Source organism: Amblyomma mixtum, chromosome 3, assembly GCF_055824585.1.
Source record: "Amblyomma mixtum isolate Tamu chromosome 3, ASM5582458v1, whole genome shotgun sequence".
Taxonomy (NCBI): domain Eukaryota; kingdom Metazoa; phylum Arthropoda; class Arachnida; order Ixodida; family Ixodidae; genus Amblyomma; species Amblyomma mixtum.
In genome coordinates this window covers 39,380,839-39,395,696 of record NC_143014.1, presented here as the reverse complement: position 1 = coordinate 39,395,696, position 14,858 = coordinate 39,380,839, and the positions used below count along the sequence as shown (strand labels likewise).

General features: G+C 46.3%; 1 protein-coding gene and 1 non-coding gene across 2 annotated transcripts in view; one reads left to right on the top strand and one right to left on the bottom strand.

Annotated features, from left to right (window-relative positions):
- Positions 1-14,858, bottom strand: part of Ir25a (ionotropic receptor 25a) — a 37,119-nt gene that overhangs the window by 11,903 nt on the left and 10,358 nt on the right. Inside the window, exons 5-11 of the mRNA XM_089576822.1 lie at positions 13,928-14,103; positions 11,879-11,932; positions 10,198-10,326; positions 8,538-8,714; positions 6,931-7,050; positions 6,396-6,503; positions 3,683-3,880 (exon numbers count right to left, since the gene is read on the bottom strand). Of these exons, the coding sequence (XP_089432948.1) occupies positions 3,683-3,880; positions 6,396-6,503; positions 6,931-7,050; positions 8,538-8,714; positions 10,198-10,326; positions 11,879-11,932; positions 13,928-14,103 (962 nt within the window). The remainder of the gene's footprint in view (positions 1-3,682; positions 3,881-6,395; positions 6,504-6,930; positions 7,051-8,537; positions 8,715-10,197; positions 10,327-11,878; positions 11,933-13,927; positions 14,104-14,858) is intronic.
- On the top strand, positions 1,147-1,219 carry TRNAT-CGU (transfer RNA threonine (anticodon CGU)). The gene has a single exon. It is a non-coding gene; the product is annotated as a tRNA-Thr (tRNA).

Sequence of the window (14,858 nt, the reverse complement as noted above, 5' to 3'; positions counted from 1 at the left end):
TCGCCACACTCGAGCATGTAAACCACGTTGCTGGAATCGCAATTCAGGTCTTCCCGGATAGAATGCTTGAAATTTGAATGGGTGCTTTTAAAGCCAGTGCCGTGGTTTCCATGTGTTTGCAGACTTGACATCGGCTTTTTTTGCATGGTGTGCAACCTACAGCTCTCGGTTTATTGACTGTCGAATGGACAACATGGTTTTGCAGATTTTTTGGTCTCCTATATGTTACTTGGGGGACCGTTGTGAAAATATTTGAAAGACGGTCACTCTGTTCTATGATATTAAAGTGTTTTTTTAGGATGTTGTTAATATTCGGGAGATTATTTGTGAAGGTTAGTATCAGATTACAGCGCTGTGATGATGGCTGAGATTCCTTAATGACATGATTAATATTAGTTGCTTCTGCCTTTTTAAGGGGATGCATTCACAATGTAAAATCACTCCTGAAGAAGATCGGTCTTCCGATCGAAACGTCGAGTTTAATAAATATGTTTCCTTTAACGAAGCGTATACTTCGCTATATATTCTTATAAGCAGTCTAGTACTTCACGCTTTCGCAACCTATATATATATATATATATATATATAAGCCAACAGCCACAGAAACCAAGAGACAGAGGGGATATTTAATTTATTTATTTTGTGGTGTTGATCAATTTAGGATATTACTATGTTATCGCTTAACCTAATTGATTAGAAAAGCAGAAGAAAAAACAACCACATGCCGCCGGTGGGATCCGAACTCACGACCTTTTCTAATCAATTAGCTTTAAGCGATAACATATTCAGTAATATTCTAAATTGATCAACACCACAAAATAAATAAATTAAAAATCCCCTCTGTCTCTTGGTTTCTGTGGCTGTTGGCTTCTCTCATACTTAAACGAGCCCCTCAATCCTCTTCCCTTGCTTGCTTATTGCTTAGCGAGGGCCTCGGTTCTGGCAGCCTCAATTGACGTCATAGGAGACATAAAAGGGTTCTCACAGCTTCCACCCTCGTCGTTCGATGACGTGCCACGTCACACCAGCGGTAACTAAGGACGTACTACGTCCGCCGCTTATGAACGTGGGTGGCGCTGATGAACACTCTCATGGTTAGGTCACATGTAAACATAAATACCCCCGAAAGCAGAAGATCGGACAGCCGTCGCCGTAGCTCAGTTGGTAGAGCACCGGACGCGTAATTCGGAGGTCGTGGGTTCGGATCCCACCGGCGGCATGTGGTTTTTCTTCTGCTTTCTAATCAATTAGCTTTAAGCGATAACATATTCAGTAATATTCTAAATTGATGAACACCACAAAATAAATAAATTAAATATCTCCTCTGTCTCTTGGTTTCTGTGGCTGTTGGCTTCTCTCATACTTAAACGAGCCCCTCAATCCCCTTCCCATATATATATATATATATATATATATATATATATATATATATATATGTATATATATATATATAAGGTTGATTAGTTAATTTTACTTAATGCTGTAATAAACATGTTTCATCACGTACATATTGCCCGCCTTCCTATAGAACTATACAATCTACCTGCACAGATCGACGTATCTCTCGGATGTTTAAAATTAAAATGTGATGAAATGTGGTCCCAAGTCGAAACGTCAGTAAACCATTATATATACGTATAAAGTACACCGACAAGCGCTTAATAGCATAACGAGGGTTTACTGGCGTTTAGAGTGGGGGCCAATCTTCATTAGAATTTTATTAACACAGGGGATTTTATGTACATTTATTTATTTTGTGGTGTTGATCAATGGTGAATATTACTGAATATGTTACCGCTTAAATATAATTGATTAGAAAAGCAGAAGAAAAAACAACCACATGCCGCCGGTGGGAACCGAACCCACGACCAGATTTTTATTATAAAGCCAGTGAGAGATACGACTGTGTGGTCTGTGCAGGTAGATTGTACAGCAAGGCGGACATTATTTACCATCGGGGGCAAAAGTAACAGACCCCCCTTCAAGTTCCGGCCCGTGCCACTCTTTGTGGGGATGCCACCTGACAAAACACTTCTGGTGTCAAGACCGGGGCACTGGGCCCGTTTCGACACCAGAAGTGCTTTGTAAGGTGGTGCCCCTACGCAGAGTGGCACGGGTCGGAACTTGTAGGTGGGGGGTGGGGGGGGGGGGGGGGGGTATGTTACCTTTGTTCTCGATGGTACGTGATGGAACATAAAGATTAGATTAGTAATTAACTAGGATTAACTAATCAACTTTTTATTCCTGATTTTAGGAGCATGACTATATTGGGAAATTTAAGGCCGTCAACTTCGAAGTTGAGTCTAGTTCCTTAATTTTCTTTATCGGAATGTAGTTCAAAATATTGAACGCCAGAAATGCGCATTTGAAAGCTCGTTGATTGGGCTTTCCCGCATTGCTTTACAAAATGATGCCGCTGCGCGTGGTATTGTCGCCAGATTCATGTTAATATTCTTCTATATAATCAAATACACAAACGGCGTATTTGGTGCATAAGAAATGCGAGCGACGCCATTTTATAAATATGCAAAGCGAGAAAATCAACGAGCTTTCATATGCGCATTTTTGACGTTCAAAACTACGAACCCCATTGCCGATTAAGAAAATTAAAAAAAGAGGCTCACCTTTGATGTTGCCGGCCTTCAATTTCGCAATATAATATTTCTGTTAAAATAAAAATAAACAAGCTGATTAGTTAATTAATTGTCTAGTCATTAAGCTATATCACGTACATTATGTCCGCCGTGCTGCACAACACACCTGCACAGGCGACGCAGATGTATCTCAGTTTCTAAGCGCGGGCGCGCGCGTGTGTGTGTGCGTGTGTGTGTGTGTGTGTGTGTGTGTGTGCGTGCGTGTGTGCGTGCGTGCGTGCGTGTGTGTGTGTGTGTGTGTGTGTGTGTGTGTGTGTGTGTGTGTGTGTGTGTGTGTGTGTGTGTGTGTGTGTGTGTGTGTGTGTGTGTGTGTGTGTGTGTGTGTGTGTGTGTGTGCGTGCGTGTGTGGGGGGGGGTGCGTGCGTGCGTGTGTATACACACTGTCTCTTCTCTCGTTTGAACTATTGTTGTGTATAATATCGCTAACCGAGCCCAAGCAAGACTTTTATTCACACATACACACGCACGCGCGCACGCACACATGCGCATACCCACACGCGCGCACACAAGCATGCATATTGCTATGGTGTTCTGAACGTTCCGGATATTCGTGAGGATTATGACCAAATTACTTTTCGTTTATAATAAGGGAGTAATTGCTTATTAGCGTACATCCAATCGCAGCCATACGGCTACAAGGGAAAGCTACGAGACTAACACCGTTCCCACTTGGAGTTATTAATTCGCTCTCGCCTTACCATCTTCTGGCCTTCCGAATTAGCTGTGTTGGTAGAGCGACTGTCTCGGACAGGCGGTGGTCTCGTGCTCGAACCTCGGACCAGGACGAGTTCTTTAACTACGGAGTCTGTGTAAAAGCTGGGTAGTTTTTTTTTTTTTGTAGGCGTATGGCTTCACTTGGGTGGACGTTAATGAGCATATACTCTCTTATTACAAATCTACTCCAACGGGGGGGGGGGGGGGGGGGGGGTGATTTCCCTAAAAACAATGGACTTTTCATATGATCCTAACGCCATGTGCCCTTTTTTTGCGTCTACGATGCAAAGGAAACAAATCGTCGAATATCTCACCTTGTCTACGAGTTCCCGGATCATTCCATTCCACTGCTTGGTGGTAGTGTTGATGGAGCCGAACATCTTGTCTTGCACTTCGTAGATCGTGTACTCGAACTTGAGTATCTTCTTAATCTCGTCGATCAGGTCAATGCAGTAGCCTTCGAACTGGTCCTCTCCGCCGCTTGTATTCTTCTTGACGATGAACGGGGGTTGCTGGACGCAGCGGTGGTGACACGAATGAATGGGACGCACCTGCTGCGACCTAGTCGACTAAGTGTAGCCTGTGTCATTGAGCCGTTGGGGTTAACTGCTGCATAACATTGCTTATTGATCCATTACGCGTGATGTAAAATAAGATGGCGAATGATAAAAACAGGCACTGTAACAGTGCCCATCTTGGCCGCTCTGCTGTTTTCTTGCTGTAGGTGACGTGCCACAGCCAATGCGAACAGTCAAGATCATCATCATCACACCAGATGATGATGATGATCTTTACCGTTCGCGTTGGTTGTGGCACGTCACCTAAAATAACAAAGCGGAGAATACTGCTGAAACCACTGCGTTCATTCTCGTTGAAGTGCGATAAAATTAATGGGCCCATCGGCGAGCTAACATTATAGCTGCACGGAGACGCAAGGGCTAGGCGCGCTGTGGCTCACCGAGAATACGGGTAGCGTTTTACAGTCCGCACTTTATAAAAAGACGCAGACCAAGCTGCCACTTTTTCATGCGTTTCGTGAGGCGTCTTGCATACTCCCTTTTTTTTGGCCCATGAAGCCATTGTCATTACGAGTATCCATATACCTTGGCCACCTTAAGACGCACCATTACGTCGTTGCGCACCACATCCTTATTGGTAAGCGTCAAAGAAACGTGTGCCAGACGTCGGCGTTGACCGTCTGCTGAAAGATTGTAACGCAAAACTAGGTCATGTGGAGAGAGCGGGTAGAGACAAGGTAAGGGAAATAAGAGGCCTCCTAGTGGCCATGTGACCTCAGAGTTTATCTGAGGACACGCTTAATTTTTTTGCGGAAGATTTCAAGCAATGGCATGGCGTTTATAAGTCGAGCGTTTCTAGTATAACTAAAGATTCAGAATGCTAAGCAAAAATTAAGTCCCTGGCATAGTGTGTCTATTTCACCTGTCCAACCGACGTTTTTGTGTTGAACGGAGATGAACGAGGACGGCATTTTACAGTGGTGCGTGGTTGTTTTTGTTGTCGAGTGCCGAAACATAGGACTACAGAGAGTAATAATCTGTGATTCACTTGGGCACGATAGAACTGAAAGAAATGAAATCGAACTCCTTAGTTGAACAATGAAATTCACGCAGGACGGGCTAGAGTTTCGCGTTTCTGCTGCCAAGCTTATTCGAATAACTCATTAACTGGTCGCATGCCCCCTACTCATCAAAAGTTATGTCAATACGCCTGACGAGAACAGAGGCACAAATTCAGGGCTGTGGGATGGGGATCCTGTTGCACCCTTTAACCTTGGAGACACTTGACCTAAACGGAGATTCTTCCTAGTGCGCAGAGCGACTGGAAACCAAAGGACGCTCTCCACTTGAACGGGCGACAACCCCGGTCATGCACGCGTGGGCTTTTAATAATGTTGGGACATACAGGGGCATACAAGACTTCTTGAACTGCTCATTTGTTTGCTAGAAAAGATGAGAGAAATTATCTCGTGGAAGCAAGAAATTAGGAGAATATTCGCAGTGGCTCCAGATCGTAATATGTTTATTCTCGCTTACTGATTCGGTGGGATAATGATAAAATGCGGGGATGTCCAAAATTTGCTAGTGTATGACTGCCGATAAAGACAATGTCAGGTGTAGTACGTGCCCTCTGAGCCAGTGGGGATGGCCAGAATGGATGGTTTATCACGCTACGCAGAAGGCTGCCTTGGACATTAGTGGAAGGTTTTGGCTGTTTTGTGCAGTTCTTTATTGCATCTATAGGGCACACAAAATTGTGTTGCTGGATAAAAGAAAACAACCCTTGCTTTCGCGGTTATGACCTGTGGTAGTGCAGGAAACCATATTCGCTTGTTTGAGGTGTTATTGCTAATACTACGTTAATAATACGTTAATAAGAATAGTTAATAATACGTGATATGTATTATTAACTTATCAATTAAACGGCCCTCAAGCATTTTTGATCGCCTCAATTTCACAAACTTAGTTTCTATGGTGTTTAGTCGTGAACACAACGGCCAAACGTCACGGTCATGACTGGGTGAATTGTCCAGAGATTAAAGTTTCGATGTTCTACTTGCGGCCGCAGTTCAATATTAAAACAGCTTCCTGACATCTCAAAACTCACTGCTGTGTTGGTCAGTTGTGTTTATGCCGTGAAGGTACGATATGGACGAGTGCTTTTTAAACTGGTTCGCCTACTCCGTTTTGCTTAATGTGTTCGTACGTCAAGGAGGCGCGTTGCCCAAGTGAATGCGCACATTTTCGGTGTGTAGAGGGTGTTAACGTGCATCTTCTCCATCCGCTCATGTGCGGTCGTTAGCCAGCGCAAAAAAAAAAAAAAAGGAAGGCGCTATGGGCATGCATGGAGCATATCTTGGCCCAATTCGTACGCGTTTTGCCGTCAGATCATCGCTCCTTCAGCCGACGGCCTGCGGTGTGTTGCAAGAGGATTCGCAAGCCATGTCTTGCGGTGGTCATTCTACAAGGCCAATTCTACGAAGGCTTCTCTGGACCCGTTTCTACTTACGACGATGGTGGTCACCCGAAACACCGTGACAGCCGCGTATTTTTTGAGATCTTCTCCAGTAGACACTGAAAGCGCACCATCGGGGTCCTTGTACGTCCAGTTCGCGACCTGTAACGGAGCGACATTCAAGGCGAATTCCCCGCGCACTCGTCTGCTTTTATGTCCCGTTTCCCGGTCATAGGAAACGAGACCATGCATTGGCAAGGAAAAAAAGAAATAAATCACTATCTTTCGTCACTTCTCTCCTGTAGCAATGCAAGTTTCTACAAATGTCTAATGACATGGCGTGAAAAGAGCGCGCTATAAGTGATATACATGGCGGAGGTGCCTTTTCAGGAGCTACTGATACAGCTTACTGCAAAATTTCAGTTTGTTTCGTATTGACCATTGGATGACAAATATTCGGTGCTGAAAATTCAAGCGCCCTCAGACATGTCTTATTTGCTCCAACTTTTTACGACCTATATGTTAGACTTCCACGCTGTTTCACGAGATAGGATTAAATATGCGGACTATTTAACTTGGGTACTCCTACCCTCGTGATATCTCTTTTCTGCTTCCGGATGTTGACTCGCTCCACGGCCATCCTTATCTCCTGATAGCCATTCTCCTTCTCCCGTATCACCACGGGCCCGAACGGCCCCTCATGCTCCATCTGAAATGAGACAGGAACATATCTGTTAGGAGGCTGCTTTTCTCTCTCTCTCCCTCTCTGCTACGCTGGTCACAGCTGTGTAGCCTTTGCAAGCAGGAGACAGGGAATAGCATCAAAGAAAAGTTGAGAAGTTTACGGCAGAGGACGACTTTAGGCTTGCTACTTCACAGTGAGTAGGGTGATAGCAGGTGATTTTTATGAGATGTGCATAGTCACCTATTCTGACAGCGCTGCATTTGCGGTGCGCAGGCACCGCAAATTTAGTTTTTTTCCTCGTGTTATTGAACGATGGAATTCTTTACCTGGTGATATACGCTCCCTGGAACCAAACCTATTTTTCAATGTTGTTGCAAATCTGTAATTAGCCTTTTGAATTACTTTTCTGTATTTTAATGGTGTTCACTTCTGAATATGTTGTCTCCCTCTGCCTTTTCTTTTCTTTTTTTCCTCCCACTCCTGCAATAGCCCCATCGGGCCTGCAGTATATGTAAATAAATAAAAATAAAATAAATAAATAAAGTATAAGATGGCGTGGGACTTCGGCGAACTGTAAACACGCAGTGGGCTTAAGGAATAGCACGGTGTTGTTACCGGTTCTTAGTCGTTGACGTGAGCAAGCGCATTGACGAAAAGCGCTCGGTCCTGAACTTTTAATGCTGCTGGAACGTAGCCAACGATGGGGTAGTCCTACACAAAAAACTCTGCTGTCTTGGGTGCAGCATGTCTACGCCGTCAACTAAGAACCGAATGTTGTTCAGCACGTTTGTGCACCTTCAACTTTCACTGACGTAGTCTCACGAGCGAGTCTACAGCATTCTTGACGCTGCAGCATTTAGTCTTCGGTGAAGTGAGCCTAATAGTTCCTTGTGGCAGGGTCGTTTTACGAACCACAATGTGGATGTTGCACTACGGTAATCACTCCTGCTGTCTGCTGTTCCGTTAGAGGCGCCGTGTTCAGCCGCACCGTATCTGAGTATGCCGCCAGTACCATGTCGTGAGCGTCATCTCTAACGCTGCACAAAAGCTGCTGCCGGCGTCCGAAGGGTCCAGTTCACTACTGCTCTTTTTTTTTCATTCGTGGATCTTTTTTTTTGTTATTTCTGTCGCGTCTTTTTGAACCTATCTTCTGCTCTTTCCAATTCGTTTTTCTTGCCTATTGAATGTTCTCAAACTCGTGTGACACTATTTTCTGCGGATTTATTTAATGGCGATATTATGAACTAATTTATTGAAACTTAACTAATGGCCAATAACCTATCTGGCGAGAAAACCACAATAGCTAGGATTACGAACCAGTTGAGGCTGCTACAGAGCACGCAGGATTTAGGCGTCAGAATACGTAAACAGATATTTCTCTATATGCCTCGTTTAGTGTGAGCCTGAAAGCTAGTGGGCTAAAAGGACAACGCGTAAAATAATTCATCACCAAGCACCAAAGGTCAGGATGAACTGCAGCACCGGCTGGACGAAACAAGCTTGGCGCTCACCTGCATCAGCGTCGTTCTCAGCGTGATGTTTCGGCGTGTCATGAGCATGGCGCTGGTGAGGTTCATGTTGGAGCACGACGGGTACTCCAGGTCGACGGGCAGCTTCCTGCTGGCCCTCTCCTCCGCCGCGGCTCTGATGATCATCCTCGTGACTTCAATGTAGAAGGACGCGTCCATCTGCGACGCGCAGCAGAGGCCGCGTGCGTGCGAGTGTCTGACATGTGCTTAAGACTTTCCTACATAATGCGGAATGCAAAGAAGGGACTGGAATAATGGCAACGCTGTTAATAGCGCTCGTCCTGTGTCTCTCTCATGTCCTTGCTTCTCTCGCGCTAAGACCCCCTGCAAAACCATGCCGTACCAACTAGCCCAAACTTCCACTTTGCTCAATAACAACGGCAGAAACGCTGGAAGTCGGCAATTGACTAGGTAAGCGAAGCTCGTTTATCCTGTTGGTAACGACTGTGTACTTCTTCGCCTGTAGTTAGGCAGCTGAAAACAGGACGAATCTAGGTCTGGCAGGTCCTTTCTTCAGTTGCCTGAGATTATTTTTGGAGGCGGCCGTCAAGGCTTAAACTGTTCAGTTTCTGTCAATTAAAAGCGAAAAATCTCCAAGAGAGGTAGAAATTCACTTCCGTACTTTGCGCGCAAAGTTCTAAAAAAAAACACGCTACTCGCGAAAACAAACGGTTGTTTTTGTGCTTGCTTGCGCGCGAAGAGAACAAAGCTCGAACGGAAATACCTGTAGTGACGTGCACAAAACGCTGCGGCAAAGATTTGGCATGGCGTCAGCAAACACCTGATGGCGACGAATGAATACGGCACAAAATCGGAAGGCAGCATCCCTTCCCTTACGGCGCGGTTCGGGTGTCCACCGAGACTGTTACTGGGTCGTTTCCTTTCCCCAAAACCAATTTTATTTTTTTTTAAGCTCTAGTGGACTTTTATGTCTTCATTCGCACCACTTCGGCAATGACATTTCAAAGCTACGTCTGGAACAGCAGCCCCCTGAAAGCAGAGCGCAAAGTTCCTCATTCATAGCTTGAATATATCTATAACTAGTTCACCAGCCTAGTAGCGATTCTTTCTGGGCTAGAATGGCTATCGAAATAGCATCAAGTCTGCCTTGCGTGGGCTTCATCAACCAGCCTTCCAGGAAAAAAGGATGAGAGCGGTTCCGGTTTGGTTTGGTTTATGGGGTTTAACGTCCCAAAGCGACTAAGGCTATGAGAGATGCCGTAGTGGAGGGCTCCGGAAATTTCGACCACCTGAGGTTCTTTAACGTGCACTGATATCGCACAGTACACGGGTCTCTAGAATTTCTCCTCCAAAGAAATTCAGCCGCCGCGGCCGGGATCGAACCCGCGTCTTTCGGGTCAGCAGCCGAGCACCATAACCACTGAGCCACCGCGGCGGCAGAGCGGTTCCTTTCGGTTGTATATTCCGGTCAGCATTGCTAGCGGATGCATTCGCAGGCTTTGTGCTGTTGTTTGACTTAGAAACGGAGACAAAAGTTGACATTTATCGATCCTGCCCGGCGTATAACTGCGGCTTTCTGTCCCTCCCTTTCTGAACTGCGTTACGAATAGCTACCCAACTGAAGGCAGTAACAACAACGAAAAGAGGGACGAGTGGTCTTCGGGAAGGGTCTGGCACGCACCTGTTCCCTGTGTTTGTCGAAGTCCTTGTCCTTCTTGGCCTCTGCCAGCTTATCGGGGTTGGCCGCCATGGGCGTGGTCATAATGGCCGTCACGTTGTTGCAGTCCGTGCACCTGGGATTGTAGTTCTCCTGCCGGAGAGACGAGCGTGAGAGAGAGGCCGTCAGTCTGCGCTTTACAAGCTTCGTCAGTCAAGATCTGTGCCATGCTGCTCCTCATTTTATCCGCCTGCTCCCGTTGGCACGCATACGGCTCACGCGGTGGCACGTATAAGTGCCGTGCTAACAGAGCTGCAATGCCTATTAATCTGCTGCACATTCGTCGACTGATGGCTGGACGCTGTGGCCCTCCTAATTAGGAGGGCCCTAAAGGCGAAGTGTCCGTCGGCGTCGGGGCCTGTGTGAGGCCTGCACTTGCTAGGTGGTGAATATGACTGAGAAGAAAATGACTCAGACAACAGCAGGACTTCATACAAAATATACAGCTTCCCCGAAGGACTGCCTATTGAAGCTTTCCGAAGCTACTCCTTCTAGCATTGCTTGGGACCTGCGTCTCAGAAACCCTACCGGTGGCTGTGGTAGAAACAGCCACCTGCCAGTGCAGTGGCACATCGCTTAACCGCTGCGCCACTGCGCCGGTAGGGCTATGAGGACTCGTCGCGATCTATGAATGTGGCCCATTTTTCGTAATTGCGGGGTCAGAATTGGAATAGATTGGGGTGTGAGAGATAGTGAACTCAGAATTGGAATACAATCAGAACTGGAATAGAATGCCGAGTGAAAGAAGGATGCTATCGCATTTCCTCGACATAAATCTAATTGATCGCCCCTAAATGTTTTGTGCGTATACGTGGTTTCAGATAACGCAACCGCTTAACATCGCGAGTGTGCAAGCCGACCTAAGTACTGCACATGCAAGGAGAGAAAAGGGGAGTGGGGGAGGGGGCGACGGCATTGAAATGAAGCGCGAAAAAGTGGGTGCCTTTTCCGGCAGGTCACCTGCTAAGCATCGTGGTAATCACCAGCCGTGGTTAAGCCCATGGACTGCAGGCCTCTCCCATTGATTTCGAATTGATCCTGTCACCTAATTTCGTCTACTCACGTGATTCTCTTCCGCCCCATGCCTACGTTTGCTTTCCACACTATAGGGGGGCCATCTGTTATCTGCTGCCTTCATTAAATGTTGAGCCTATTTCCTTTGATTCACCCACGCTGTCACCATGGAACTCGTGTTTGTTCCTTAACCTATATATCCCTCGTGCTGTCCCATGGCGTTGCCCTTGTTATTTTTTCTTTCTGTAGCACATTGCGCTCTCCTGAATTTCGCTGACCTTCAAGTTTAGGCCTCATCTGAGCACAGGCAGGGTAGAGCTATTATCTACTTTCCTCTTGAAGAATATTGGTGAACTGCGGTTGGTGACTGGGAGCGCACCAAATGCACTTCATCCCACTCTTATTCTCCGCTTATTTATCTCCCCTAGTCTGTGTTCATGGTCACTACTTGACCTAGATAGGTGTACAACCTTACCACTTACATAAATCACTGCCTAACGCTACTGTAGTTTCTTTCGTAATAATTTTTAATTCTTCCGATGTGCTTTGGTCGTTCAGGTCATAAGTCATGCGCAGCATGGCAGAGCACGAACTGGTAAACTTGAAGGAAATAAGCCATGAGCTTTCTCACCCTTGAGATCAGGAACCAGGCGAACTGCCAGTTGTTCCACTTGTTTCGGTGAGCCTGTTACAAAAGCACGAACAAGAAATCAACAAGGAACAAAGCGAATCCAGAAGCTTGGCGAGATGGAGAATCTCCTGTAACAGTGTTTGCTGGCATTACTGGCGTGCCTACGAGCTGAGGTAATTACATGCCTGCCTGCTCAAATAGCTCACAAAAGAGCCAGAAGTTTGTCTTGAGGTCGCTGTTTAGATTCTCAAGGCTGAGGCAGGCACAGTACCTTATTTTGACTAGTGCGCGGAGTGGCACCAGCATGTGGGCTCGTGGCGAATAGCCGTTCCACGCCGACTGCGTGGACGTAGTTCCTGTTTTTTTCTTTATTTCCTTATATGTTGCGCAAAACTTACAGCTTCTACGAAGAAATATATAGCTATTCATTGGCAAAAATGAACTAAAGCTTTTTTTTTCTTTCCTGCGTCTAGGTCAAATGTTTAGGGGAATCCCCCAAGGTGGAGTAGATTTGTAATAAGGGAGTAATTACTCATTGGCATCCACCCGAGCGCAGCCATACGGCTAGATAGGAAAGCTATACAGCTTTCTCAGAAACTTCGTAGTTAAAGAAAAATTCGTCCTCGTCCGGGGTTCGAACCCGGGACCACCGCTTCACTGGAGCAGTCGCTCTACCAATTGAGCTAACCGGGACGGCAAGCTTGCCGTATGGCTGCGTTCGGGTGGATGCCAATGAGTAATTACTCCCTCATTACAAATCTATTCCACCTTGGGGGATTCCCCTAAACATTTGACCAAAACTGTTCCCACTTCGAGTTATTGATCAATTCGCTCTCGCCCTACCATAAGCTTGCCGTCCCGGTTAGCTCAATTGGTAGAGCGACTGCTCCGGTGAAGCTGTGGTCCCGGGTTCGAACCCCGGACCAGGACGAATTTTTCTTTAACTACGAAGTTTCTGAGAAAGCTGTATATCTTTCCTTTTTAGCCGTATGGCTGCGCTCGGGTGGATGCCAATGAGGAATTACTCCCTTATTTCCTGCGTCTAGCACGTTAGTTAAGGATGGCCCCTAAATAACAAAACGCATGAAAGCTTTGTAATCTTTTTTAAAATTTTCTGGCGCGGTGCAAACCACATTGCCCATTACCAGTGGAGGCAAGCGGATGGACTGAAAAACAAGCTGTTTCTTTGGGAAAAGTGACTACAATTTATCCATTGGGTCGAAACGTGTGCCTTAAAATCTGGGCTCATCTGTTCGAAATAATGGTGATAATGGTTTAGTGTTTTGTAAAATTCGGTCAGCGTTGTATTTTTAGTAATCCGCAACAAATGTACAGCTCCAAAATTATAAACCTTTCGACGCCTAGGACAACAGTGTCTCCTTTCCAACTGCTGTGCCCTTGGCAGTCGTGGCAAGCCAGTGAGCTGCCGCTGGCTAGTTGCGAGTAAAACACTTAGCGAGGCGTGTCGTTACATAGCTTCTAGAATTCAAGTGCAACAAAGCACACAGAGTAGGAGAACGTTCTCCTATTTTGTGTGCTGTCTTCGTTGAACTTGAATTCTAGAAGCTAGTTGTGAGCCCGTCTCAAATACTGGAATTGCACATCAATTGTGCGTAGGTGGGATGAAAGCATAGTAGCACTTGCTTATATGTGGATACAACAAAAACATGTGTGTATAGGTCCCGTATTCTTCGCGAGTGCGTTCTCGGCTTCCACTAACTCAGCTGTTACTTTTGATCCAGGGCATGGGCCTTTGTAGGCCGTTTTTAAGACTCGGACGAAATATTTGTTTTTTTTTTCCTTTTAGGTTTGAAATTTGTCTTTTTTTATGTGTGGAAAACTTTCCAACAACTTGTCGTTGCTTTCGAACGCATATATTTAGTTACTGGCAATGAACGTGGGCCGTGCTAATCACTGGAAGCACTCTTTTGGTTGTACTGGTGAGCAACGAAGCTTTCTTGTACTTAGTTAGCCTAGCCATTACAGAAGTGTTTCCAGGACTGGTGTTTGCCTCTCGTCGTGGGTGTGCGACACATCGGGGGACCTCACCAGCCTCAAAGCTTCATTGAGCGTCTCTGCTCGACCGAGGATGAAGAAGTTGGAGACGTCCGTCGAGTGGATGAGCTCTGCTTTCTTCCTGAAGTCGTCCTCGGTGCCGTCCACCTCCCGCATGATGTGGCGCGTCGGTATGTTCTCCAGGAGTCGGGCGTACTTGTGGTCGATGACTGGTGTGAGAGAAGCGCAGTGTCGGCGTTATTCTCGGACAGCTTTGAATGCATCGGCGTAGGCCCTACTACACCACACACCATCTTGTCAGCGCGCAGCCATAGGGCGGAACGCATGGTAAGCAAAGTGGGAAGACGATGAGGAACACAAAACACGTGTTCGTCAAAAGGCACTGAGGTTGGCTCCAGTGCAGAGAGCCGACACTTACACACGAGTGTCTATATATTCATTAGGAGTATATCAATGTGCGGAAAAAATTCTGAATGCGCAGATTTTATGTTTTGGGGCAGAATTTCTTTGATTTAATGTTGCCAAAAGCAGGGGCTGCATTCTTCTTTCTCCAACCTGTGTAGAACAGCGCGAACACAGACAAGCACAAGTTACGAGGAAACAGGCGCACACACAGTGTTCGCCTGGATGCTTGACCAACTAGCCCGCCAAAACGTTCTAGCCCAATTTCTTTCTTCAAGCTTTGCAAGAATAAGGTGGTTGCTGGCCCCCATTCGGCAGCCGACTACATCTAGCTTCATTTATCTAGATGCAACCCAAGACAGAACGCGGAGTGAGGCTGGTAAAGAAAGAACATGGCCTCTTCCTGCACCACCACTGTACCGCAGAAGGTATACCCATGCCAATAGGAACTTCCGTCGACCAACCGCTCCTCCTGCTAGAAACTTACAATGGCAGTCGATGGCTCGTCCTATACTGTTTTGTGCCTGCTGACGACAGTGGCGGCTAGCCACTCTCATGGGAA